Source organism: Drosophila busckii, chromosome 2R (genome assembly GCF_011750605.1).
Source record: "Drosophila busckii strain San Diego stock center, stock number 13000-0081.31 chromosome 2R, ASM1175060v1, whole genome shotgun sequence".
NCBI lineage: Eukaryota > Metazoa > Arthropoda > Insecta > Diptera > Drosophilidae > Drosophila > Drosophila busckii.
The window spans coordinates 20,762,940-20,790,397 of NC_046605.1; the positions used below are offsets into that span (position 1 = coordinate 20,762,940).

Consider the following 27,458-nt stretch of genomic DNA (forward strand, 5'->3'; position numbering starts at 1 on the left):
AAAATCATTTTTCGAAATGACTACAAAATTGATAACTAAATATGCTATTTTAACTAAAATTTAAGTTTATAATTTGTACATTGCCATTGAGTAGACAACAACTTCATTTGCGCTTAAAGCCAATTAGCAATTTTGTTACGCTAATTTGCAAATGTTTCCATTTGTCTGACTCTCTGACTAACTGGTTGACTGGTTTACTAGCCAACTTAGTTGGCTGCTTGTCTTTTTTTTCTCTGTTTTTGGCACATGACTTTGCGTTAATTACACTTCGATGCCGAGCAATTAAAGCACTCGACTCAGAACAGAGAGAGAGAGAGTGAGAGAAAAAAAACACAATTTCAGTGAACTACAAAAAGAACAACAATTAAATAGCATTAAGTCTGTTTATAAGCAACTCCAGAGCGTCATTGCCAATTGCTCAATCAATGAGAGATTCAATCAATATAAATTATATACAAGTTGAGAACACATTGTTCATTCACCGTTCAGAGCTTGGAAAGGTGTTTCTATATTATAGTAATTATGCAGATTCTATGGCGTTTTTTAAAGCTTGGCCAGCGTGTGAGAAAGCGTTGGCTGGTGGGGGCGTGGCTTTTAATATTCAATAATTAAAGCTACAACGCTGAAGATATTTTTTAATTGGATTTCAAAGGGGAATAAAGCAAATCAGTCAGTTGGAAAATACAATTCAAATGTCTAAGGCTTATTTTAATATTCAGTTTTTTAATTAGTTTTTGCAACAACCTTTCCTATATATACTAATAATATATTGTTTAATATTCATAGATCTAATAAATAATTTGTAGAGTTTGTTAATTGTTTTATGGATCACACATCCAGCCCGAGATAAGTTACTACTTATCACTTCTTTTGCTTATTATTGCTACACAACTTTTAAATTTTAATTGGAGCTTAATTCAACTGAAAATTTAATTCATGCACAGAACTCGGCATAGATATCGCGTAGGCGTTCTGACCACAAAATCTAATTATACGCGCAATAACAATAAATTTGTAAACGGTTTTTTGGTCGCCGAGCCGCCAACTAAACATTTAAACACAATTAATGTCTAATCAATGGGGCAGTACGGCAAACAGCTGTCACAGCAGCAACAGCAGCAACAACAATGACAACCACAACAGCAACAATTAACAACAATGATGCGTTGGGTGCCAATCAGCCAGCAACAACAACAACAACAGTAAACGCGACAGCAACAGCAACAATGGCAATTCAATTCATTTTGAAGCAAATGTCAAACTGACGCTATTTAAGCCGATTATAATGAGAGCCCTAGCTATACCTTTAATTCTGATTCAGCTTTGGAAGTTAATAAATTTATAAATATGTCAATGCATATTTGGCTTTTGCTGCTTTGTACGACTCAGTGATGAGCTTCTCCTAGGAACTTCAACAATTACCTCCATTTAAAGCATTGGTGAAAATTGGGCATATCATATTCACCAATATCCAACATTTCTTATCCTAAAGCATTAGCCTGGATATGGGCACTACCTAAACTTTAATTGTGCAATAGCGTTGGTGAATTTTCATTGTTGAAGTCACCAATTGTGGCAGCAGCCCTGGTAAAGTGTTGCTGCTTAAATTTGCTCTGTTATTTCTAATTTGTTGCTTCAGTTATGCTTTTGATTTTTCGCTATGTCAAGGTCAAATGAGCAAAACTTAAAGTCCATGGCAACGGCTTATAAGACGAGAAACGAAAACGGAAGTAAAGAGTGAAAGTCAAGCAAAAAGTGTGTGAGCTCACGATAAAAGCAAACACAATGTACAATAAATGAGCTCGAATAAAAATTCTTAGATTGTGATTCGAAAATGAAATGAATCTTTAATTGTTTTTAAATAAGTCTGAGACTAGCGCTAAGAAAATAAATATGCCTTGCCTTCTCTAACAGAAATGTTGGTTCAGTTTAACGTCTGATTGCATTTACTTAGGCCAAGGACCAGAGATCTATAATCAACTTTAGCTAATTTGCAAGTGCCTCGAGGCAAAACGCATTGCAATTGCGTTCAACTTCAAAATCCACTAGACAAACATAATTGCCATGTTAAGCAACTAGCGTGTGTGTGTGTGTGTGTGTTAGAGAGAGAGATAGGGGCATATAGGCATGTTAAATATAGAGTGAGTTGACCAAGAGGCACATCACTCATACGCCATGGTGTGTCCAGCCGATGCTTAAAAAGTTAATGACTAATTTTCGCTGGGCGCTTTGAAAAGTGCGTTGTAAGTGCCCGACTAGCAAATACTCTTTCTAAAAGCAAATGAATACTTTGTTTGAAAAGAATATTAAGTTGAGCTTTAAATGAAAATCTTTATCACAGATGGACTTACTTTTCCTATTTGATATTCAACTCGATATACCCTTTGATCTAACAGTAAACAGAGCACATGCCACAAATGCAAGCTGGGTCTCTCTCTGACTCTCTCTCTCTCTCTCTCTTTCGCTCTGGCCATGCAGCATGAACAGACACAGTCTGTATGCCATACAACTAAGGCTGGCAATAGACTCGAGAGGAGGCAGAGGAAAATATTTGTTCGCTTTACCGCTGCATTTGCCAAATGCCAGCTTGTTGGCCAGCCCAAGCGAGAGAGAGAGATAGGTGGAGTGGGGTGGGGTGGGGTGAGTGGCAAAGTGAACGGCATGGACAACTGTCTGGCCGGCTGCAAAGCACGGTTCTCGATTCTGATTTTAGCCAAACTGACGTTATAATTAATGAAAATTTTGAACGTTGCTATTTTTATATGAAAAGCCAAAGCAACATGCACACACGTATGTGTTTTGTATCTGTATCTGTGTGTGTGTGTGTGTGTGCAACAGTGTTGACTAATATGTTTTTGATGTTGGTGGCCAGCATCAGAATGCCATTAGAAGAATTTGTCGTTGTCGTTGTCGCTGTCGCTGTCGTCGTTAGGCTCGTTCTGATGATCAAAATATTTGCATAAATCGCGCGCATTATTTTTTTTTTTTGTTTTGGCCAAATTGACAGCAAATCCAGCGTTTAAATTAGAGTTTTAATCAGTGGCATAATGAGCGCTTACGCTTGACGTCACCAAATTGGCCCTACTCCCTGTTTTGGTGGCTTTAACATTGTGGCTACTCCACTCGGATAAATAAAAGTGTATTAGTCATTTGCTTATTTAATATCATTAAATTAAGATGATAAATATTCAAAAGGGATATAAAAAAGATATATTTAACACGGCGATAACAAAATTAAAATGAAAATAAGTATATATTAAGTATAAGTATACATTTCGATAAATATTCTAATATAATCCAACCTTGAACCTTAAGAGATGTGAATCATTACACCGCATTCTACATCTGCAGCTAGCTTTAGATATATTAGGGCAGAGACAATGATAAACAGCTACAAGCCTTATCCGAGATATTCTTCTGTTAAGACAGAGAGACCTTGATAAGATGGTAAAACAGAAATCATAAATGGGAATCGAAGATACCCAAGTGGAATACCCCATGGTCACATGGTGCATTTTATTAACAGATACATATAATGGCAGCTTGAGAGATTCATCAAGCCCTTTTCTAACATAAATATATATGTATTATTATTTTTAATTCTTACTACTTAGAACTACTTTTTTTCCTCTAATACATTGTATGGAAAGAATAAAACATAAGCATTTGAGTTTCTCTTGTCGATTTATGGTTCACACTTTCAGCCTCCGCCCCACCCTTTTATCTCCTCCCTTTACATTGAATGTTTGCACTGTTGTTGTAATTGATGTTGTTGTTGTCTTGGAGCGCGGAGACAAAAGCATCGAGTTCTCGTGTAACGCTGCAAAACAATAACAAAATGTTTGCATTTTACCATTGCAAGCTGCATTTTCCAAGGAACGTAAATAGACGCTGTTTAGCGAAATGGGCACGAAAAACTACAACAACAACAACAACAACAAGAACTTCAACAATAGCAATAATAAAAAACATCAGTAGCAGCAGCAGCAGCAGCAGCAACAACCCCAAGCAACAATAACTGCAGAGCAAGCTTAGTGAGGGGGGCCGAAAGAGGAGCGGAGGAAAGGGGCTGATGGGCATGTTTCGGCTCTTTTTTGAGGTCAATGTACACAAACAGAGGCTGCCAAGCGAGCTGTCCCCAAAGGAGAAGCTGTTGTCAAGCAGTAGCGCTAATTTTATGTTACAAATCCAAACCAGAGAAAAAAGGCAAAGCAAGTGCAAGAGAAAGGAATCCGACTATTCAAATGGACCAAAGGGCACAGCATATCTAATGCATTTTCTTTGATTTTTTATTTATTTCTAAGCTAATCCGAAGGCTTAAGCCATAACAAAAGTTTTCTTATTAACACATCACTTAAGTAGAAACTGAAAATAAAGAGTTTTTATACACTTTGACATCGTTGTGAAAGGAACTATCTTAAAGTTATACAATTGTATGTAACAAAGAGAAGTTTATACCTACAAAGTATATGAAGCTGCTATATGTGAGGCGTTAAAGTGTATCAGAAAGTTGGTTGGATCCTAATTTTGCGCAACTCGAATTGCGGTGTGAAGACCCAACTTAAATTCAGAGTGGTGTAAAAAGGATTCTGTATGCCGACCCTCCTCGCTGCTACAATGGGTGCCTACCGCGAACTGTAGAGGGTACTTACAAGTGTATCCAATTATTATGCAGAAAATATATCGTAACGCTTTCGGAGTCATAAAATAGGGTGACTCTACTAAGTACCCATGTAGGAAGAAGCGGGATAAGTAGTTCAAGCATGACCAATCGACACCTCCAGTACTGTAAGCTACGATGAGCTTCCTTTTGGAAAGGCCTCTAAATTACATTCAGAGGTGCCAGAGAAATGTCTCAAACCAAATCGTATTAGGCGCATAACTTAGAGTGATCTTATTATTTTGAGTACTTATATTAGCTAAGGCGACAAAAAATTGCTAGCAAAGAAATATCTTGTCTACAAAAGTGCAATCTGTGGAATCTGAAACCAACTCGGAAGTGATTTTGGGTTGGCTTGAGATTGATTTGAGATCCTGTACCTGCCTAGAAACTTTCCTTTTATTCCAATTGCAAGATATTAAATTCTTGCAATGACTGCAATGCACTGACCTCAAACGTTTTGGCCAGCAATTAAGTGGGCGTGGCATGTGTACTAAATGCCCACAAGGTAATCAGCAGCAAAATGCGGTGAGTGCCAACAAATCGGCGCTTTTGCTTGGCAAAAAGTCAAGTTGCACCATTTACTGTCACTACTAGTTCTCCCTCTCCTTCCTCTTCACCCTCTTCTGCTTCTTCTTCTTCTTCTTATTCTTATATATGTATGTATGTACATTATGTTATCGCCGCAATCGTACAAAGTTGACGTGTCTGTAGTTTGGAGTCGCTTAAACGAGATAAATCAACGTGGGCGATTACACAATAAAGCATTGTCAGTGTTTTTTTTTTGTTTTTAATCTTTGTGTTTTTGTTTGTAGTTGCATCTGTGCTGATATCATCGACTCTCTGTCTGTCCGTGTGTCTGTCTGTCGGTCTGTCTGTATGTGTGTGTGTGTGTGTGTGTATGTGTCGACAATTAAGGCGTGCAGGCATGACTGTGCAATAAGAGCAACAGCTACAACAGCAACATCAGCCACAGTTGCAGCTGTTGTAAAAAAAAAAAATAGATTGGTTGTTGTTGTTTTTTATTTTTGCAATTGGAAAACTGCATTGGTGCAGTGGGTCGCACTTTTTGGCGAGGGTCGGGGGTCGCACTTGGCTTCTATGCTTTGCTAAATGTGGAAAAACCTGAATGAAGCCAAAGACAAGCCGAAATAGTCAACAACAACAACAATAACAACAACAGTAAAATTAAAAACTACTGCGAGTTGCTGATTAATGCAGTGAGGAAAAAAATATGTACAAAAAAATAAATAAAGAAAACAGCAAACAAATTATGCCGCAGCTGCAGTTAAATTTGTTCATTTGTTTTTCTTGTTTTTTTTTTTTTTTTGTTTTGCTGGCAATAATTAAAGTTGAATGTTTTCTTGAACGAAGCCGACACATCTATGAATGTCCAAATTTGTAAATAATTTGCAATTTAAGAAAAACGAATAAATAGTAAATTTAAGTAATATTTTAGACTCTTATAATTTTCTCCTTATTAAACTATAAGATTTCATCCAAAATTAAAAGCCCTAAATTTAATTTTCAAATATCGTACAAGCAAATCAAACTCAATATATAAAATTTCGAGACAAAATTAAAAATCGCAGCTAAAAGTTTTTTATTGCTGTTTTTTTTTTGTTTATGTCTGAGCAGTGAAAATGTATCAAAAGCTCGCCGAAAAATGCAATGCATAAAGCATAAAAATCAATTAAGCTGACTCAAGATGCGCCATTAAATTAAAACAGACCAAAACAACAGCAGAAAATGCACAAGAAAAAACAAAGACAATAAAATCACAAGCAGTAGCAGGAGCAAAAAAAAAAGAATTAAAACAAAAACCAAATGTTTTGTGTGCGACGACGACGAGCAGCAAAACGAAAAAAAATAAATCAAAAAGAGTTCAACGACCAAAAGGTTAAGTGATAGCCGACGAGTCACGAACGCAGCGCACTTGCTTCGGCTAAGCACGAACGAAGCGTCGGAACGGCGTCGGCTGCGGCTGCGACCGCGACTGCGACAGAAGATACAACGCTTTAGATAGTTTATGCCCAGATAGATGGCATTTGATATGCGTGCGTTGTGCGTTGTGCGTTGCGTGTGGAGCAAGAATGCCGAAACCGAAACGAGACCCGAAAGCGAACCTAAGACGAGCCCAACACGAATCGAAGCGAGCGCCAATCGGTGGCAAAATACATCGCGAGGCTTATCGATGGGCGATGTGGCGACGACACGAAAATTTATGCATGATTTGCATGCAACAACAACAAACAACAACAACAGCAACAACAACAAACAATCTAACTAGAATGCAACGAGATCAGATCAACAAAATGTTTAAAATCTGTTTATGCTCTATCTCTGTCTCACTCACACAGACACACTCACAAACTCGCACACTCACTCTTGCATGAATATTCATGCAGGAAACTTGAATTTTATTTGTTACGCGCGCCCACACGCCGTAAATTTACAATCGCCGCTGATAGACATACGCATGTTTCTTGGCTCGGCCTGTATCTGTATCTGTATCTGTATCTGTATCTATAAGAAACAACCACAACTGCACTTGCACTTGCACACACTTTGCATGCGCACAATTTTAATGAGCGGAAATTAGTTGGCATTGCCGCAGGCAGATACAAATGTATCAGCTAGCCATAAATTCAAATGCTGACAAGGTATTTAACAATGCGCGTGCTTCTAAGTGTGCACACACTCACACACACACACATTTAATCACCTTTTAGCGTTAGACTAGCGCAATTATCTGTCATGCTAAATTATCTAAATTGTTCAATGGCTCACTCTTTTAGTAGCAAATCATTTATGTGTGTGTGTGTGTGAGCCAAGATTAAATGAGCTTTATCTTTATAAAAAATAACTGAATGAATAATGCATATTATCTTGAGAGCTTGTTCATGGGAACTAACTATATATAAATATTTACTTTTAGTGTGAAACTATTTATTCGCAATGGCTTTCATTTAATATTCTAGAGGGAAAACATTTTTCTTAATGTAAAACAATTTAATTTCAATTATATTGTGGTATATACGTAAGGTATTAATCTCTTCTATAGACCTTAGAGGTCCAAAGCTTGGGTTCCCTTACGACAAAGGACTTTCCCTTATTAAAGTTGGGTTAGGTTTCTTTTGCTTAAAGTATTTTTATTATTTTTTAAGATTCCTATCAGATATACATATTATTATTATTTGGCTTAGCAACTCTATCGGGTCCCAGCCTCAAGTATTATCTGACTCCACGCGTCTCTGCTCTGGGCGCGTCTCCTCCAGCTGGTAACACCTCTCCTCAGAGATCCGACCACTACCGCATCAAACACCTTACGAGCAGGAGTGTCTTCCTTTATACGATCAATGTAACCCAGTCAGCAAAATCCAAGAGTTTTCTCACGGTATTCTCTCAGTATTGCCGCACAGCTGGTTTCATCATGTTCACTGCTAGACCAGCTTTAGCCGTTTTGTTTTTAATAGTCCCGACTGAAGATATCGATATCATCAGCGTATCCAAGCAGTTGGACACATCTGTTCGTCAATATCACCAGCCTTCCTTATAATAGTCTTCATTAGAATATTGAAGAGTATACAACACAGCGGGTCACCTTGTCTTAGACCAATGCTCAATGTCATTCTGCAAAGCCGTATCAGCTTTGCTCGTATACGATAGGTGCTCTCATCGAGGGCTGTCGAATTTCGGTCATATCCATTCTGGCCGGAAATCTACATTTACCGCTATGAGGTGCCTGCAGGATCTTACAATATAACTTATTTATAGTTTCGAAAAAGAAAACAAAAAATATCTTTTCAACTATAGAAGAGAATGCAATCCTAATAGACTTGTCCAAAGTCCATTTCGAAACTTACACTTACAACGAACTTCTAACTGAATACCATTTGACAATTCATTAACCTCGCTCTTAACTATTGAAGGAATTTGAGCTTTGGTTGAATTTATCAATATCTATATTTATATATATATTTAGCAATATCTATTTTTTATTTGATTGCGAATTTATCAATTTGAAAGTTAACTTTAGCTTATGGACTCGAGCTGTAATTGATCTACGCACCTGTCGGATGATTCTGATGAATCGTAGCGATCTAGGCAACGTTTCTTTGTTGCATTTGCATTTGGATTTGCATTTGCGTTGAGTGGCAGTCTGGATGCTCCAGTTCGTGTGGCACGCTTGGCTCCTTGATAGATTTGCGTATGCAAAGCTTTGATATCCAATTTGGCAGTTGATCGAGTGGCGGTTGTTGTTGTTGTTGTTGTTGTTGTTGTGCTCGATGTGGCAGCTGCGGCAGCGAGTGTGCCCCTTGGGCGTTTGCCACACTGTGCAAGGCTGGGTGAGCTGAAGGCATGCGATTCAATTGTTGTGGTTGCCGCCTTGATAGGTGCGGCAGGTGGTGCAAGCGGTGCACGCTTAGTTGCTGCTGCTGCTGCTGCTGTTGTTGTTGTTGATAAACTTTCCAAATTTATGCCGCTTTTCAGCTGATCAAACAATGACAAAGCTGCGCTGGAAGTTACAGTTTTCTTAGCGGCTGTCGAGGAGGAGGACGAGGCGGATGCTGCAGTTGTTGTTGTTGTTGTGGTTGCAACTGTGGCAACTGCTGTTGTTGTGGGCGATGCAGTCTTTGGCACTGAGTCCTTTGCTGACATTTTCATTATTTGTTGTTGCTCTCTGTTTCTGTTTATTTTTTATGATTTCTTGTTGTTTTTTGTTTTCTTAATTGCTTCCGCTATTATTTTAGCCTTTGCTTTTCATTACACGCATTTTCTTTTAACGCTTTTACTTACATGCTATTCAGTTAAGTTTTGGCAGTAAAATTTAATTGTATTTATCAATAAATTTTAAATTTTATTTATGCATTTCTTTGCATCTCACTGATCTTTAACTTCTTTTGATATTCACACAAGCACCAAATTCATTTTATTTATAATATTTTTATTTTTCCATTGCCTTAAGATTAAATTAATTGCATAATGCATTCAAATTGTTGTTTCCGGCACTATTATTGTTGTAGCTTTCAATGTTTTGAATTTCGCCTTTGCATTGCACACACACACAAACAAACACACACACACATATGCATATAAATACACGCACAGCGTTTTTTATGTTTTGCAAGTTTTGCAATCTGGTTAACCGGTTCTCGTTTCAACGCGTTTTAAGAGCTGTATTTGTTTGAAGAAACAATGAAATGGAATCAGAAACAGAAACAAAAACAGCAACAGAATCGCTGCTGACATTTGTTTAACAACAAACAAACAAATTGTAATCAGACTCATGCACACTCATCTGCATAAACTATAATTGAATTCAATTTGATCGCACACCTTACACACTCCCATGGTTTTATCACTGCTTGGCTTTAGCCTTGCTGACGCTAGCTTTATTAACAAATCATTGGCTAAAGTCACTAAACCGCAAACACATTTGTTATTGTTTAATTGCCATGCGAACTGCGAAATGCAAACTGCAAACGTAAAGCGAAAACGAAAACGCGCGCTATCTTCCCGTACACGTTGCTCGCTTACCTGCGACTGAAGCTTTGGGGTGTGGGGATATGCCGAGCGCCAACTAGAATCAAGTGGTCGGCAAAGAACGACGAGAGCCGAACTTGTTGAGCGCCAACAATGTTTGCCAATCGTGTAACGCGTTCAGTGTGCGGGAGTGTGAGCGTGTGTGTGTGTGTGTGTCAGCGGGTAAGTGAGTGAGCGAGAGAGAGAGATGCTCACTTTTGATTTCTGTGCAGCAGCAGCAGGTTTGCCGATAGGGAAGCCGGTTGTGTAGCTGTAGCTGCTTGTTGCGCCACACGCCCACACGCCACTTTTTCAGCACTGCCAAAGACAATGACAATGCAAGAGGAAATCGCACACACACACACACATAGATTTTCGGGTGATGTCACTTTGCTTCATGTTTACAGCCCCCTAAGCCCACTACTACCTGTTGATAAGCGTAAGAGATTAAGCGGCGATAATGTAACCGGTTAACCGGTAACTAAAGCAGTCTCGCGGTTTCATCTTTCGATAATCAGCTGTAATTAAGTGCAAGCTATAAGCGTATGCGCTTGAATGTTGAGTTGCCCACGCGTTTGAGCTGCAACACGCCCACATTGGCCAAATATGTATGTTTCAATAATTAAAATCAAGAGCACAAGCGCAAAGGAAACTGCAATAACTCGCTCTTAATAACACCCACAAACTATTTTTGAATTTAGCAAACATTGTAAATTAATTTTAATTGCATACAGCTTTTGCTTAGAACGTTTTATCTGACATATGCCACATAGAGCCGTCACATCACGTCATGAATATAAACTACAAAATATTGTATGAAATGCAAAAACAAAGTCACTCAGCAGCAGCAACAACAAAATCAAAGTCAACACGTGCTTTTATAGCGCTCTCAGAGTGAGCATGTGTGCGTCGCTCTCTTCGTGTGTGTGTGCGTGTGTGTGTGTGTGTGAGAGAGAGAGAGAGAGAGAGAGAGAGAGGGCAGACACACTTTGTGTTTCTTTTGACTTTACGCGCAAAAACAAAAAGAAACAAAGCAACGAGAATTATTAAACAACAAAGCAGTGCAGGAAATGTTGCTGTTGCCAAGTAGAGAACACCAACAAATACACAAATATATATATATATATATATACATATGTATACATATGTAGGTTGTAGATAAATGTACGTTTCAAAAATATTTCGCGACTCTTATTTTTTATTATGTTTTTAGGCCCTTTACCCATTTATTATTAAACACTTTGTGTGCCCACTTTGACTTTGGCGAATCATACAATCATTTCTGAAAAATCTCTTGCATTTAACTCAAATCAGAGTCTAAGTTATTAGCTCATGCATTAATTTATTTAGATTTTGCAATTTAAATTTCTTAATTATTTCCAATCACACAACACACACGAAACGCGTCTGCACCGCTCGAATAAAGAAAGCAAACTGCATTTAGTGCAAGCGAGTAAGCAATAAAAATTACAAAACAAATACACTAGTGGGCAAAAGTATTTTGATGAAAGCAAATGCAATAGTTTCTTTTGAGTAAATGTTATTATTTATTAACATCCATATCAAAGTAAATAATAATAATACATATTGCATTGTTTTCTACTTGATTTTTTTTTTAAATATATATATTTTTCATAATAAAAAAAAACTCATGTCTTTTAAATACAATATTTAGAGCTTGCAGCAGTTGAGAAAGGAGATATTACAAATTTCATTTGTATTTTGTACAGCACTAAAATGACGTTGCTCGTAAACAAATTTAATTTTGGAGGAGGCTTTTCAAAGTTCCTGAAAAGATCTTTGAATAAACCAACTTATTTTCTTTTTAAAATCTTTCCTTTTCCCTTCCCTAACAATCGAAAATTTCGATTCAAGCTCACAGTATGTAACGGAACAAATTCAACACAGACATTCGGAATTTCGGAAATATTGAATATTTGAATTTTTTCATATAGACTGCGGGGTGCGTTTTCCGATGCGTAGTCGGAAAACAGCTCTTAAAGTGTAACTCACCATTTTACCTTGGACATGAACCAATTGGATCATTATGAAATATCAAAACCTAACAGCTGTCTATCAGCCGCTAGATGGGGCTTTAGGCTTTAAAAGTATTTAGTACTTGATGAAGTAAGAGCAATAGTTATGGAATGTCCCCCTCCATCAAACTGATTATAAATTTTAAATTATGCTTTAATTTGTCTAGAATACTGGTTTATTTGTATAAAATAGTAACGATAAGAACTTAATAGTTAAGAAACTTTTAAAAAATACATATACGTATAAACAACATTTATGACTTGGCAGAAAATAACTTAAAAAGTTGAAGCGCATTTGGTGGGTTGGCAAATTTTATAAAATCAAACTATAAAACAGGACTCGATGGACTATGTCCATACCGAGGTAGGTATTAGGCCTTCCTTGCTGGTGCCAGGCGGTGTTAGCACCTCCTTGTTAAGGAACTCCAGGGGCAGATTAACCAGGTGACCCTATAGATATAAATTTGATAAATCCGAATTAATTCTTTCTATATGTGTAGCCCACCTGTATCTCCGTGGCTCGCTTGGCGGCCATTTCGGGGTCGCTTTTGGATAACGGCGGCTCTTCCTGATATTTTTTCAGACTGGCAAATGTCTTGACATAATCCGTGGGTATGCACTTGAACACCTCATCGTATATATCCGTATTTTTTGTAGAAATATAACGCCATGTACCATGCCAAAAACGATCACAGACAGGATCACTTATATCCAAATCACAGCGTGATGAGCTATCGCCATCAAGTAAGCCTGCAAATAAAAAAAGGATACTTAGTTCTTGATTTATGAAATTCTTGACATGGCTTACCTAAGTGCTCTTTGAACAAATATTTACGCAGTCTACCCGCAAATATGCCACTCGGATATTTATTACCATTCATTCTTCCATCCTCAAACTCCTCATCCATTATAATGGCCGCTATTTCGGAATCACGTTTGCCAATCATCGAACGATCATTGATATTAGCCGAGCCACAGATCACCACACGATCATCGGCAATGAGCAGCTTGGAGTGCACATAGATTAGCTCCGTTATAGGCGTATTATTCAGATACGAATGATTACGTAAGCTGTGGAACGATATATAGTTTTGGGGCTCCACAACGCCCGCCTCCTGCAGACGTGTTAGGATTGCAGTGCGACCTCTGTTAAATTGAAGATTGTTTAAATCGATTAATAAGGTAGCGAAATAATTGAAATATATTAAGGTGCTTGAGGAATCTTTAGCCATAAAGTATATATATTCCTGATCAGTAAAAACAGCTCAACGGATCAAGAGACACCAAATTTGGCAGCCGTTAAATCGTTAAATGAGTCTGCAGAGTGTAATTACTGCCATTTCCTAGTTAAAGTGTTTCAAAAGTTTCTATAAATATTTTGGAAAGTATTTCCTTCCCATCTTACCCATTCAAGTATTACGTAAATAAAAAATAAATGGGTCAACTTTGGTGTGGACTGAAACAAAGGGTATTAGTTCAAAATATTTGTATTTATATTTTAGTTTTGTTACTATTTAAATGAATAGAAATACGAGCACTATGAGTTACTTTCTGCAGCAGAAGGGGAGAATAATTTAAATTTTCAATATAATTTAACTGTTGGATTAACAGTAATATTCCCCCCCAGTATATTACGTGCAATAAATTGGTATCAGAAATTAAATTGGTATTAAGAAATTGTGGACAGACTAATATCCAAGCAACTATTGACGTTCTATCTGTGGAAATATTTAATTTATTGAAAGCTCACCTGGAAATCGATGCGTAGTTCCAGTGTGTAATTGCTCTGACGGCAATACCCGTATTTCCGCCCACATCGCCCTCGAAGCCTGGCAACAAGGGCATTATCACATAAACTCGAAAACGCTTGCGCTCTCTGCAAGGACAAAGAACAGAGAGTTAGAGTCCAAAAAATGGAGAACTGCAGGCAAGTCAACCCACTTGAAAGCTCGAACAATGCGCTTGAAAAGCGTCTCCCCGATCTGATTGCGAACATTGTTATGCGCCCCCGAGACGCCCATGCCAAGTTGCATGGTAATGAAGAATTGATTTTCTATATAGATGTAGTGCTGCGCCTTGGTAATGGTTTCGATGTAGGCATCGTGTATGCTCTGCTCGACGAGATCGGCCTCAATGAAGCCGCAGCTCCAGGCAGAGACGCTGCGCAGCAGTTGGCAAGTGACGCGCTGCTGACGTCGCTGCTGCAGCTGCTGGAGCTGCGCATTGAGCTTGATCTGATGATAGCTCTTGGGCATCAGGTAGGGAAAGCGAGGATTGTCGCGCAGCTTCTCCAGCTTCATGGCATTCCAGCGCTGTATGAAATGTCGGGCCACATCTCGCGCCGAGGCGCCCACCACACAGATGCCCACATCATGCCACGGCATGCGCGGCGTGGTCGTGCGATCGATAATGTCCGCGAAGGGCGCATTCAGGTTCATCCAGTCCTTGAGTATAAAGTTGGAGTAGTCCTTGCCGAACCAGTACTTTGCCTGCCCATAGAATTCACTGGAAATGTGGCACGCGTCCTGTTGCGTGCAGCTGCTGCCGCCTGTTTGCTCTGCCGCATTGCTCTCGCCAGTGTCCTCCAGCTCGTTATCATTGCACTTGTCTGTGGCGAAGCTCTCATTGGCAGTCAAACGCTGCACAAAGTCCTTGCCGATCCGCGCTCCCTTCATGGCATTGTTCTTCAGTCGGTCCAGCACGTTCTTGCGCTCCATCTCCGGCGTGTTGAGCTTCATCCCCTCTATGGGCGAATCTGCTGTGGGCGTGCTGGTCAGCATCTCAGGTATCAGCAGACGATCGCCCGGCTTAAGTCTGCGCAACTCCACGCCCACGCTGGTGTTTGCCTCTTTTACTGGCGTCTCATGGCTCGCGTTGCGCGAGGATTTGCGTGAGCCAAACGCCGAGTCCACCTCATCCTTGTTGAAGTATACACTGGGCGTATAGCGTGTGCTGCCAGACGCCGAGGCGGTGGATATGCTTCCCAGATCGGTCAAGCGATGCGAGCGATCGTCCCAACGGCCATAGCACAAGTCTATGCCGCCTATATAGGCATAGGCCTGATCTATAACCACGATCTTTTCATGATGCGCCCACAATAGGACGCCACCCCGCGCATGATCAGGATGCCGCATTACCTGCAAGGAACAACAAAAATTATTAACGTAATAATTAAGAGTTTATCGGTAATTAACAGAACTTGTATTTAAGAGTAATGTGCTCATGTTAAGTTTTTGAATAAACTTTATTTATTTACGCTAAAATTTACATTTATCAAATAATTAATATACTAAAATAAGTAGTGACTCATTTTTTGTTAATCTAAATTATGGTCAAATGCTTTACTTTGTTTGCATCATTGATACCATCAACCAAATTTTTAAGTTATTATCAATATTATTTAAATGATTACCCTACAGTACGGCTCTAATTAGTGAACGGCACTAATTAAAGGCCACAAGATTTGATTACCAGAAGATATTACGTGCTTTATTTCTTATTTCAAAACCAGGAATTCAAACCTTTGGACAACATGGCACAGCATTACCTAAGCTATAATTCAGCAATACCTAGCGTGGATAAAATCACCAACAAAATCACCAATTGCCATACCAAAAGGCAATGGTGCCTATTATTTTCCGGTAAAAGGACAAAACAAAACAAAAACAGAAGAAACGAAAAAAAAGGGAGAAAGCGGACAATAATTTTTATATATTTTATGTCTTTTCGATGACCCTCTCCTTGGGCTCATCCTTACGTCTGTATGTCGCAATGGTGCCTTGTAAATTACTTATACGAATGACAATATAATTTATATCGACGCAATCTGAATCCAAACTGAAAAAATTGTCAACACGAAAGCTAACGTTAATTTGGCTTTAATCAGTGACTCACCATCTCTAAAAATGGGTTATTAAAAGAATTAAAGTATTTGCAACATTCTCCCTTTTTGATGGGTGGGTGTTGACACACCTATTGTGAAGTTATAGTAACAAATTTCAAAAAATTAAAAATTATCAGTATCGAGTTAATTTTAGAGGAAAATCCAATTAATCTAAACAATACCAGGTTTCCTAGAAGAGGTCGCTTGATATTTTTCCCTCTAAGGCAGTTGAAAAACGTTCGTTCTTTTGAAATCCACTCTTGTTATGAATATTCACTATTCAAACCTAGTACAATAATATTTATAACCAACAAGAATTTAAAACTGTCATCAATTTATGAAAATCCTTGATAATTTAAACGTTCTCCCGCTCACCTTAATGTTCTCGTGCTTGGCCAACGTTGACTTGCTGTAGTAACTGTTAATTCCCAGGGCCATCTCGACTTCCTTATAGAGCAGGACGAACACCCGCACACCCTGCATGGCCTTGCGCAGCAAAATCTTGTCCAAGCGCCAATAGTCGCCATCGAGTGCAGGACGCTTCATATAGATCTCCGGACTCAGCCACCAGTCGGCTATGTAGATCTCCTCGCTGGCCGCTTCCAGGGCATCCGCCACGGCGGCCATATACTGAGCTCCGTCCACATACCAAATGGCTTGGGTATTGGCGCGCATGGGTGCGTAGGACATGTGAGGATTGGGGCAGGTGAAGTCGCGCGCATAGGTGTGTGCGGTGTTCTTGAGATACTGCATCCACTCCTTGCACTTGCGCCGGGTCCAGCACTTGAGCACTATGTGCCGGCAGTTGGTCAGCACCTGAAGTCCCTTGCGCATTCCCGTCTGGTAAATGCCCGTGGATACATCAAAGCCCTGATCGAAGAGTATAACAGCGCGTATGCTGCCATCTGTGGGCCGCACATAGCCAAAGCAGGTCTCCTTCACAAAGAACCAGCGATTGCGCCACGTTCCACACACGACGTCGGAGCAAAAATAATTGCAACGCACGCAGCAGTTGCGCTGGAAACACCCGAAGAAGTTGCAACCCGCTTGACCTGGACGCGTGGAGCCCGTTCGCTTGAGTATGCCGCCCTCCTTGCCCTTGATTCCCAGGCCAGAGACGAACGAAACATTAGAGACCTCCACAAAGTTCAACTGCAATACAAGAATTTTCAGATTTTAATAGTATGAGTCTTCAGTCTTGCATTACATAAAACCAAAAACCTAAAAAAAAATTAGCTGGACCCTGCAACCCCATCTGAAGGTCTGTCAAAATTTACATTTATTTTTGACTCCTACGAAAGTTGAACTCAATAACTTTCCAATTGAAATTGAATCTTTATCATATACACTGGCAAAATAGTTAATAAATCCAAATCTGGATGAGGTTTGCTTTTGTATTAAAAAATGAGTAATATTTAAAAATGATACAAGGAATTTAATAAAATATTGTTTAGGGGTTAGACGTTAAGAAGCTTTGACAGTTCGAATCGAAAGTATTTAAGCATTTTATTTAATGAGTATTCAGTACTATGTAAATTCAGTTCTATGGCTGCATTGATGGCAGAGTGGTAAACAAGAAGTAAAAGCATTCTTCACGCTTTCATTAGAATACCCATTTTTCATGAAAGAATAAATTTTTCTACAATTTTTCGTCGAGCTTATCGCAAGATTCTATAACTTATTCAAGTGAAACAAGCATTACAATTATTAAAAATGTATTTAACTTTACGACAAGCAAAAGTGAGAGACAAAGAGCGATGCCAATTGTAAGTTTAGACTTTGATAGACTCCAAATGGGAGTCTACAGCGAGGTTGGGTGATTTTTGTCTAGTTTAGCATAAGATCTGGCAAGAAAGCTCACAAGCTCTGCTTTTGTCCCGCCCTAAGCTAAATGTTGGAGCTACTAGCCCATGGAGAATTTTTTAAAGCACTTAGAGCTTAACTTTTAAATTCGCACCGTCTCATGATGATATCTATACAAGCTTATATTAAGCAGATTGTAGAGATAATCCTCCAACTGTTTGATGCGCACGGGCAAATGCTCGACAGTAATCAGACTCTCCGGGCGATTGGGAAAACGCGGCAGCTTGCGTTTCTTTTTCTTGCGTTTGCGTTGAATGCGACGCGGCGCCAAACTCATCAGCAGCGAAGTGTGTGTGGCATTGGCAATGGTGGCAACTGTTCCACCACCACTACCACCTCCACCAGGAGTAGCAGCAGCAGCATCAGCGGCAGCAGCGCTGCAGCCACTAGTATTCTTGTTGTTGTTGGTGCGACTTTGATTGGCGGTGCTGCTGCGATTGTGATCCTTGGCGGGCGTGCTAGTGTGCTTCACTTTGGTATGCGCAGGCAAATCCTTCAGCGTGGACTCGTCGGCCATTTGGCAGGCGGCCGCCTTGAGGGTAGTGCGCTTCTCTTTGTGCGCGCGACTGGGGAAGGGAATATTGAGCGAGGTCCGAAAGAAGCTTAACTGCTGATGCAATGAGCTGAAGTGCTTATACCGACGTTTAATGGTCCACTTGAAGGGTCCGTGCGTCAGCTCTATGGTGTATCTAAATAGAGTAGACAATGCTTAGTGTTTAGTTCATTTGGAATATTTTTGAAATACAAAATTCAAGTAATTTAGCTAAACTAAATCAGAGATGTACACGATTCAAATCATTTTTCCATTTAATTTATCTTGAATTTAGATATTGGCATGCATTAATTTTTTTCCAATAATTCTTAATTAATTTTTTTTGATATTGAGTTAATTCCTTTTTTTTTAAATTAAATTATTTGAATTCTAATTCATCAATTATTATTTATTTATTAATTAAAAAGTAATCAAGAACAATCAAATGCATTCTATTAGTCTAAATAAAATGAGTTTAGTATCACATATTAATTCATTTTAATATTCAAAATTTAATTCAAAGTATAAAGTATAATCAAATCATTTTTAAAATCTTATATAAGACTTAGTTTGTTCCTATTTTTTTATTAATTACTTGAACTTATTGTTGTGTAGATTGTTTTCTTACAAATTAGGATTGAGCAGATGCGTTGTTACACTCCGCTCCGTGTCCACAATGCGCACATGGATCTCACAGCCGGGAATAAAGACTTTGCGCTGAAAGGAATTGAACTTGACACTGGGTCCATAGATGCTCAGATAGGGGAGCTCTTGACGCAGTTGCACGCTGTTCTCATCGTCAAACTCGTCGTCATCTTCATCCGTGTCCTTGCGCTCGACGAGCACAGGCTTGTCGCCCACATTCGATAGTATCGTAACGGAATCATCGAACGCCAGCGTTTCATCGTATTCCGAGTCTATCATGGAGAACTGAAATTCAGGCAAGCAGCGACTTTGATGAGCCAAGTCGTGCTCCTCTGCGGCGGCATCGTCGGCGCAGTCCTTGAACACATCATCATCCCCCACCCCCTCACACTCCTCGCCCGATTGCGTGTCAGCTGAGCGTGTGTAGGGCGGCAATGGGGCTCCGTTTGCTGAGGCCGCCATGGCTTCGTATTGAGCGAAGAGATAGGAACTATCTAGATCATCATAGCCGTGGTTCACATAGCCATCCAAGTGGGTGGGCCTATAGGCATCATCAGCTGTTGGAAATACAAAAAAAAATATATATATATATATATATATTACTGATTGTAAGCACAAAGCTTTAAATAAGTATTTAAATATTATGCATAACCCGAGTTCTAACTTTACTTTCAATGAGTTCCAACGACTGTTCGTCTATTTATTATTCTCTATCTCATATCCCAAGTTCACACTCCATTTTACAGTTTGACAAACGAACTGCTAATTTACTAATTTTAAGTTGTTGCCTTAACTAATTGCACCGACATTTTTGCTTCACATTTGTCTGTCTACACTGAACAAAATCAAAACGCCAAAAATGCATCCATTGGCTCGTTTTTGCATTAAGGTCTTCGAATATTACTTGAGTGCATATCAAATCCAGTTTATCGAACTTTAGATCAAAGCTTGTGCTCAATATTCACATTCCATGTTAATTTAAACTCGTTTATAAACACTGAATAGAGTTGAGAATTCTAGTTCAAGTTGATGAATAAGTTCAATCGTTCATTTTGAATTGTTATTCGTGAACGATACGATATATTATCGGATCAAATCTTAATATTAATAATGACTGACCTAATAGGCCGAATGACTGATTCATGACTCGATCAATTGAAGTTCTCATTTCTCATTTATTTTAAAATTTTTAGTTAATTTTATAATTTGCATAGTTTAAAATATTCCTTTTTATATTTCGTATCAATTATGAGCAGTAGCTTAAAAATTATAATGCTATACCAAATGGTTTTTGCATAATTTTGATAGACAAATAGATTATTAATTAAGAAATGTCTTTATGTATTTATGTCTCATAAACAAAGATAATTTTTAGGTACAGTGTATAAGCTTATCCAAATATATAAATTGATATATGAAATATATGCGAAAATAACAAATTTAAGCTACAACTTTTTCCAAGTGTATATATGTACATCTGTTTGTCTAAATAAAGCTATCAACGCAACAGCTGATAGCGTAAATTGCTTTTTGCCAAGTTTTGTTTGACAGAGTCTTAAGAGTTTTTTGCTAATGTCTCGAACGATTATATTGAAATGAGTTAAATGCACGATACGTTATTTCAATACTGAGTAAGAAATTTTTCGTGCCTTAATAGGAATTCAAAATATTTCCATATGCTTATCATAATAAAAACATGCCCACATAAATTGCGCTTATGAAATTATTTAATACAGTCGACCCTTGGTTAACGACAATAATTCTTTTCAGCGTTTTACAATTTGAGCGCTTCACGGATAACCGAAATAGTTGCTCAAGAATTTAGTTCGCTAGACGAAATGCTCGCTTATCGACTAGTAAAGCGAGGCTTGACTGTATATAAAACTCCAGTCGCTTTTGTGGTTTATATCAGCTTAAAAATACATAAATCAAAAACTAATGCTTACACACATGACGATTATCGCATGCCAAAGACGAAAAATGTTGGAGGCAGCCAACTTTTTGATACACTTTTACCAGGCGAACATTAACACACAAACTACTGCGTCAGCAAGCGCCTGTCTAAGCTTAAAGTGTAAAACTCTTCCAAAAGTGTAAAAAGGGTTTCTGATTTGCGAGGAATATTTTAAAAATAATCTCGACCTGCTATGTTCGGAGCATTTTAAAATCTACTCATATGTCTTACCGATCCAGAATATAATTAATAGGGTCACCATGTCTTGTTCTTCCTGTTTGCACAACTTCTCATACCCTTTTGCTATTTTAAGCAATTTCAACAGTGTATAAAAATGTCAAGGCTTTCAACACTTGATGTGGGCAGTAAATTTATATTCGATAAGCCTATGGAACTCACTGATAAGACCAAACATAGCTGCGCGCAGTTTGCATCGAGTTCCAAGTAATACCTATAGTACTAATTGCTTAAGTCGAACCTTAAAATAAATAAAATAGGAGATAGTATCCACTCGTAAATGTTTTGTAAGTGTTACTCATGCCCATAAAGAGCCAATGCACTCAGACTTTGACTTTCTGCGCACTTTGCAGGTAACTTGGGCAACTGATAAGAGCAACAGCAAGAGCAGAGCGATAACAATTACAAAAATCACGCATAAATATGAAATTTTGTGTTTGTAGATAAGATGTGGAGGACAGGACAGCAATCAAAGCAAATTACGTGTCTGGAATATTTTATATACAACTACGAATACATATATCCAACTCAGATATATGACTAGCGTTAGTTAGCGTTACTACTGCTTTGCTCTGGGCCTTGTTCATAATAATTTACAGCACACGCAAATAAAGCTAAATGGTAATATTTTTATAGGTCTGATATCAGTTGGTTAAAGGCTTATTGGACTCTATATATAATGTTAGTATCATTTCAATTCATGGGCAATCATTTTACATAACAATATGCTGAGAATAAACCGAAGGGGAGAAAAGGGAATATTTGACGCAGCCTCTGATGATTTAATCCATTAAAACCGGAAGATGTCAATTATGAATATTTTGCTCAAAGGTAGAGTAATGGATTGGTTGATTTTGAAAGGGGATCCCACTCAAGACCTTGTGCCAATAAATTTGTCTACTCATCTATTGATTATTTCGATTTGTTCATCTTACTCGTCGTCTCCATATTTGTGCGGAGATTCAAATCATTTTTGAATTAAGTTCACCATGGATTTAGATTTTTTTTTTTCAATCTGAACTTTATTGAATTAATTTTTTAAATTTATTGATTCAAATTCAAAGCAAACTCATTCTTTGAATTCCAATTCAAATTGAATGCACTCTTTGATTCAACATACGCTCTGAGCTTATTTCTTAAGTTCGAGAGTTCTCTGTCAAATTTCGAAGGCCACGCAAGGTGGATCAAGGGGGATGTCAAGTACAATCAAATTGGACTTGTAAATCGCAGGTAATAACTGTTTACATACTGGCATTGAAGTACAACTTGGGAGGGCCATAACAGCTCATAATATATTTTGTCAAGTTCAATTAGTGTCACGTGCGCCGGCCTCATGCCGATTGTAATCCAAATCCAAGAGTTGGCGACTGCATTGCGACTCAAGATTAATGAACTGTTACAAACGAGTACAAGACTTTTGTCTGCCTTGTTTGTATTTCTAAATTCAAGTTGCCTAAACAGGTCCAATCGTATTTCCAGTCATATTAGCATAGGATTAGCTCACTTGCCATTCATTGTGTCTCGAATTGCCAAACCAATTCACACATTGAAGTGAACCCATAAGACGCAGAACTAAACAAACCCCCATAAGCAAAGCTGAAGCAGAAATAATAACAATTAGCATTAAATGACTGATGAATAAAAATACAATGTGTAATTTTACCGCTAACAACGTCAAATGTTTGTGGTTTACTTTTATTTTTATTTTCTCATGCATCCAGACACTTTAATTTTTATGCTCATGACGCATTTTTTGTTTTTGCTTGTTGCCCCAATGCGGAACAAGCCCCCATTGGTTTTTTTTTTTTTTTTTGAGGCAATTACAAATTGCACTGTGTGCCGATTTTATGACTTTACCTCTTTGCCTTTCTTGCTTGTTAGCCGAACTGCGGCGAGGTCTTTCAACCTGCTCGATTGTGCTTGGCCTACACCCCCTTTTATACTAAATATATATTTATGCATAATGCCAAAGAAATCGAATATAGTATATACATATAAGTACTGTACGTGTAAAGCGGCTTTGAAACGTGCCATGCATTTGTAATTCAATAAACAATTGCATAATACATAGTATATAACATTTAGCTACACTCGAAGAAATCGATTCTTAAAAATATGACAAGTTTTTTTTTAATTGGGTTGACTTCCAGTACGAGCCGAAAGATATACATTTTGTAGCATGTTTTCTTAATAGTCCCATTGACCTATTTTCTAAACTGATCGAAAACTCTTTTAGGGATGACACACAAATCTTTAAATGGTGTAGTCTGTAGCCCATCTATCTCCTGAAGATGTCAAACTTTTTTCGTATATTAGGATCGCACTTGACTGGAACCTCCAAGGAAGCCGAAGATCAAGAGACCCAAAAGAAGCCTGCCGGCGAGAGCTCTTGAAGAGGTCCTATTTGCGCTCAGTGTATTCCTTCTACCGCTTTGTGTGTTTACATTGTAAATTGACCTTATAATAAAAACGTAAAAACAAACTCATCATTATTGCAGTTTATGCAATTATATTGTACAGTTATTTGGCTTTTGATTGAGCGCCATAAACTTTTGCATTTATTCCTTTGATGTGCGAAATTCTTGGGGAATACTTATCGCACTTTTGGGCAAATAAACGCAAGTTCTGCATAAAGATAAACGCCTAATGAGCGCTCGTGACGTTCGCGATAATCTTTATGATAGTCCAAGTAACTTTATGACAACTGAAGTCCATTGTTGACAACAAAATCTCAAACACTTTCTCAAGCAGTTGAAAAACATAAATACGTTTGCTAAAAATAAAACAATTATCTAAAAAACAGGTTCATGGCTTGACATAAAAACACAAAGCGCAGTAGATTTTCAATTTCGTATTCCGGCTGTGGCATGATCTAATCAAGAGACACTGACTAACTGGCTAACTGTGAATTGGCATGAGTGTAGAACAATGTGGAGACAATTTACCCAAGCTGGCCATCAGCTGTGAGATGCTGCGACGGTGACGTCTCCACTGTGTATTTGTTGTTGTTGCCGCCGCAGCCGCCGCCGCGTCTCCTGCAGCTTCGTTTGGATTGCTTGCCTCCACATTTGTGGCAGGCGTCTCTGTCGACTGCAGCATGTTCACTAATCTACATATATTTTATTTTAATTTTTATTTATTTATTTGGTATACGTTGCTATTTGGCATTTTTTGTTTATTATTTGCAAGTCAGTGTGGAGCAGCTGTTACGATTGGAATTCTGATAGTGATTAGAATCTGAGAGGTTTTCACAATATAATCGGTTAGTTTTAAATAAAGTGTTGACACAATTGCGAAGCATAATTCGATTTTAGCTTTTACACATAATAATCTTTAATTGATTTCAGTATTAATGACTTAATGCATTTTGGGTAATTGCTTTTTAGCTTGGAATTGGACTCAACTTTTTCATAAATTTTCCATTCAATTCATAATCAGATATTAGAATCTTATGCTTTTTATCTTTGATTACAGAATATAATATTTATCTTTAATATAATAAATTTATGGCACCGATGAAATTTATTTTTAAAAACCGTAAGAGTTATCACGCACTAAAGGAAAACAACAACAGCAAGAAGTGTATGTACTTATTATCTATATGTGTGTGTGTGTGTGACGCATACAAAAGCAACTTGCACGGAATATGTTACACTTTATACCAATTTTATACACACACACACATACGCACATGCATATGTAGGTTGTTGTTAACTGTTTATAGGTGTATCTGTATCTGTAAGATAGCTGCACGCACAGTGCTTAATGCACAATTCCGCAGACTTTTTCCGAGTCACTTAGATTATATGAAATTAACACGTCTGCGTTGCGCTTCTGTTGATAAATGTTTATTGTTTACTTTTAAGTTTTCTTGCTGTATTTTTTCGCCTTGCGACTAACGGAAGTTACAGCTTTTGCTTTTTACTTTGAGAACTAAGACAAGATATTTAGCACACAGCGCGCTGGTCGCATTAAAAAAAAACAAAAATAAAGAAATCAACAAAAGCTGCCACGCTGTTGTCGCAGTTCTCTCGCCGCCGCTTCTTCTCCACCTGTGCGACAACACATGAAGACACCTTACACTCACACTCACACTCACACACATATACACTCTCTCTTGGCGTAGCGAGCCCTCCCACCGGCCACAGACACGGAGCGTAAAGCGATCCACAACCGAACGCGAGCACCGACCGTACGCGTAGCAAAAACGTTGCGCCAATGTCGCCGTCACTTTACTTAATAATAGTAACTAAAGCAACGGCGCAAGCTTTTTTTTGGCAAAACAGTTAACGCTTCTTACCGCTCTTAACAGCAAAAGAGAGCGCACGAGCGAGCGAGAGAGTGAGTGAGTCAAATTGGCTACAAAACAGCTGCTTAAGCTTTTTTTATCTTCTGTTCCATTCTCAACGTTCTACAGAGTTTATAGCTGCAGTTGAAATTGAAGTTGACTGGTAGGCCTATCCGATCTTTAGATCGAAGCAAGCACATGAAACAAGTTTTTAAGTCCGAGCTTTTATGTTTTTTGAAAAGCTCAAAACGAGTTTGACAGCTAACATTGAGGCAAAATACGTAAGCTTATGTTTACAGTTTTGTAAGTTTGTTTATATTTTGAAACATAATGAATCATTGAGATTATATATATCAATGCATAATTATTATTAAGTTTATCTTATCTAATACTGATAGAGTACAGCTCTATCAGCTTAGACACAATCAATATTTTAGGGATCAATGACAATAAGTTTGCGATAAGCAAATTATAATAGCAGCTTTGCTTAGATTAGATTACTTTCACATTTTACAAACAATTCACAGATTGACGTACTATTCTATGCATTATTAAATGAACGAGCCCTTAAATCGTTTGTATATAAAATTAATTTAATTTATTTAATTTCATTTTAAAAGCCGTTTCGTGCTTAATGGAACTGCACTTGAAAACAATTGAACAATTCAATTACCTAACTGACTTTATCTGTCTCAAAGTCTAGAAGGGTTTTATGGAAAAAGCACACTTTACAAGACAGATACTTCCATGCTTAACTTACGATAAGATAATAGTTGTGAAGTACAGTGTTTCGAAACAATTTAACCATATACTAATTTATAACAAACTACAAACAATACCGAGCTGGATATCAAATCAGGGTGCATAAAGATAATAAAATATCCACTAGCTTCGGTACAATGTGCTGAGAGGTATAAAAAATACTTTACTTAACATAAAACTTACCTTAGAGCTCTGCAATAAACTGCAATACACGCAATTCCAATCAGAGTTGAAGCACCTTTTATTTGTTTGGTTTAGTTGTTATTTTTGCTGAATTTGACGAATTTTACTTTTCAAATTTATGATTCACACGCGACTTTCACAAACACAAAGCATGCATATTATATAATGTAGTATGTACATTAGTTTTCTTATGTATTGTACACACATGCATATGTGCATCTCAATTGAGTATTATCTTTATAATTGCCAAGGCAAGAGTAAATTCAATTGAGTTCGGCGCCAAAAGTGGCACAAGCAATATTTCAAAACACTTTTTCGTAGCTTTAAATTATTATGACTTTACTTGAAAACACATATACACACACACACACACAGATACACACACACACTAGAGGGGAAAGAGCGTGAGAGCAAGAGGCGCACTTAACATTGCTGTGAACAGCGCAAGACTTGATGAAAGAGCGCAGACGCCACCGCGGAACGCCGACAATTTAAAGACTGAAGACCATAAGAAAAAGAAGCTCGCGTTTATAATGCAATTTGACTTTTATCAGCAGTTTTTAGCTTTCGATTGATAATACACACACATATATAATAAAAATTCTTAAAATATAAATATTTCAATTCGCACTGCTCGCTTTTGATTACACTAAACACGTTTTAAGCCGCCGTCGCAGTCGCGCTCGCAGCCGCACAGAGGAGATTGCGTTGATCAACTAAACTAATGATTTTAAACTGGAAATGGAATTGAACTGGAACTTGTTGCTGAGAGAGAGAGAAACTCACTGCGCGGCGCGCACACCAATGGCGATCAAACAGCTGACTAAGATTGCACAGTGACCTGTAGTCCATTAAAAAACGCTTCAAATTGAACATGTACATTTTTTAG

At 38.1% G+C, this 27,458-nt stretch overlaps 2 protein-coding genes across 3 annotated transcripts in view; both read right to left on the reverse strand.

The window, feature by feature from the left end:
* LOC108596212 (zinc finger protein jing) overlaps positions 1-9,501 on the reverse strand; it is a 129,695-nt gene extending 120,194 nt beyond the window's left edge. Inside the window, exon 1 of the mRNA XM_017981736.2 lies at positions 8,733-9,501. Within this exon, the coding sequence (XP_017837225.1) occupies positions 8,733-9,328 (596 nt within the window). The 5' untranslated portion in view covers positions 9,329-9,501. The remainder of the gene's footprint in view (positions 1-8,732) is intronic.
* A 2,987-nt stretch (positions 9,502-12,488) lies between these two features.
* LOC108597164 (phospholipase D2) lies at positions 12,489-26,669 on the reverse strand. 2 transcript variants are annotated; one of them, XM_017983576.2, is made up of 9 exons: positions 26,570-26,669; positions 19,129-19,702; positions 18,063-18,657; positions 16,481-17,257; positions 14,164-15,359; positions 13,973-14,098; positions 13,031-13,368; positions 12,728-12,972; positions 12,489-12,672 (listed from the first exon to the last, which is right to left on the reverse strand). In XM_017983576.2, the coding sequence occupies exons 2-9, from the start codon at positions 19,605-19,607 to the stop codon at positions 12,571-12,573; spliced, it is 3,858 nt and encodes a 1,285-aa protein (XP_017839065.1). In that variant the 5' UTR covers positions 19,608-19,702; positions 26,570-26,669; the 3' UTR covers positions 12,489-12,570. The 2 variants fall into 2 exon arrangements, with proteins under 2 accessions (XP_017839065.1, XP_017839064.1); XM_017983575.2 differs by lacking the exon at positions 26,570-26,669 and adding an exon at positions 24,282-24,511.
* Between the last annotated feature and the right edge of the window lie 789 nt (positions 26,670-27,458).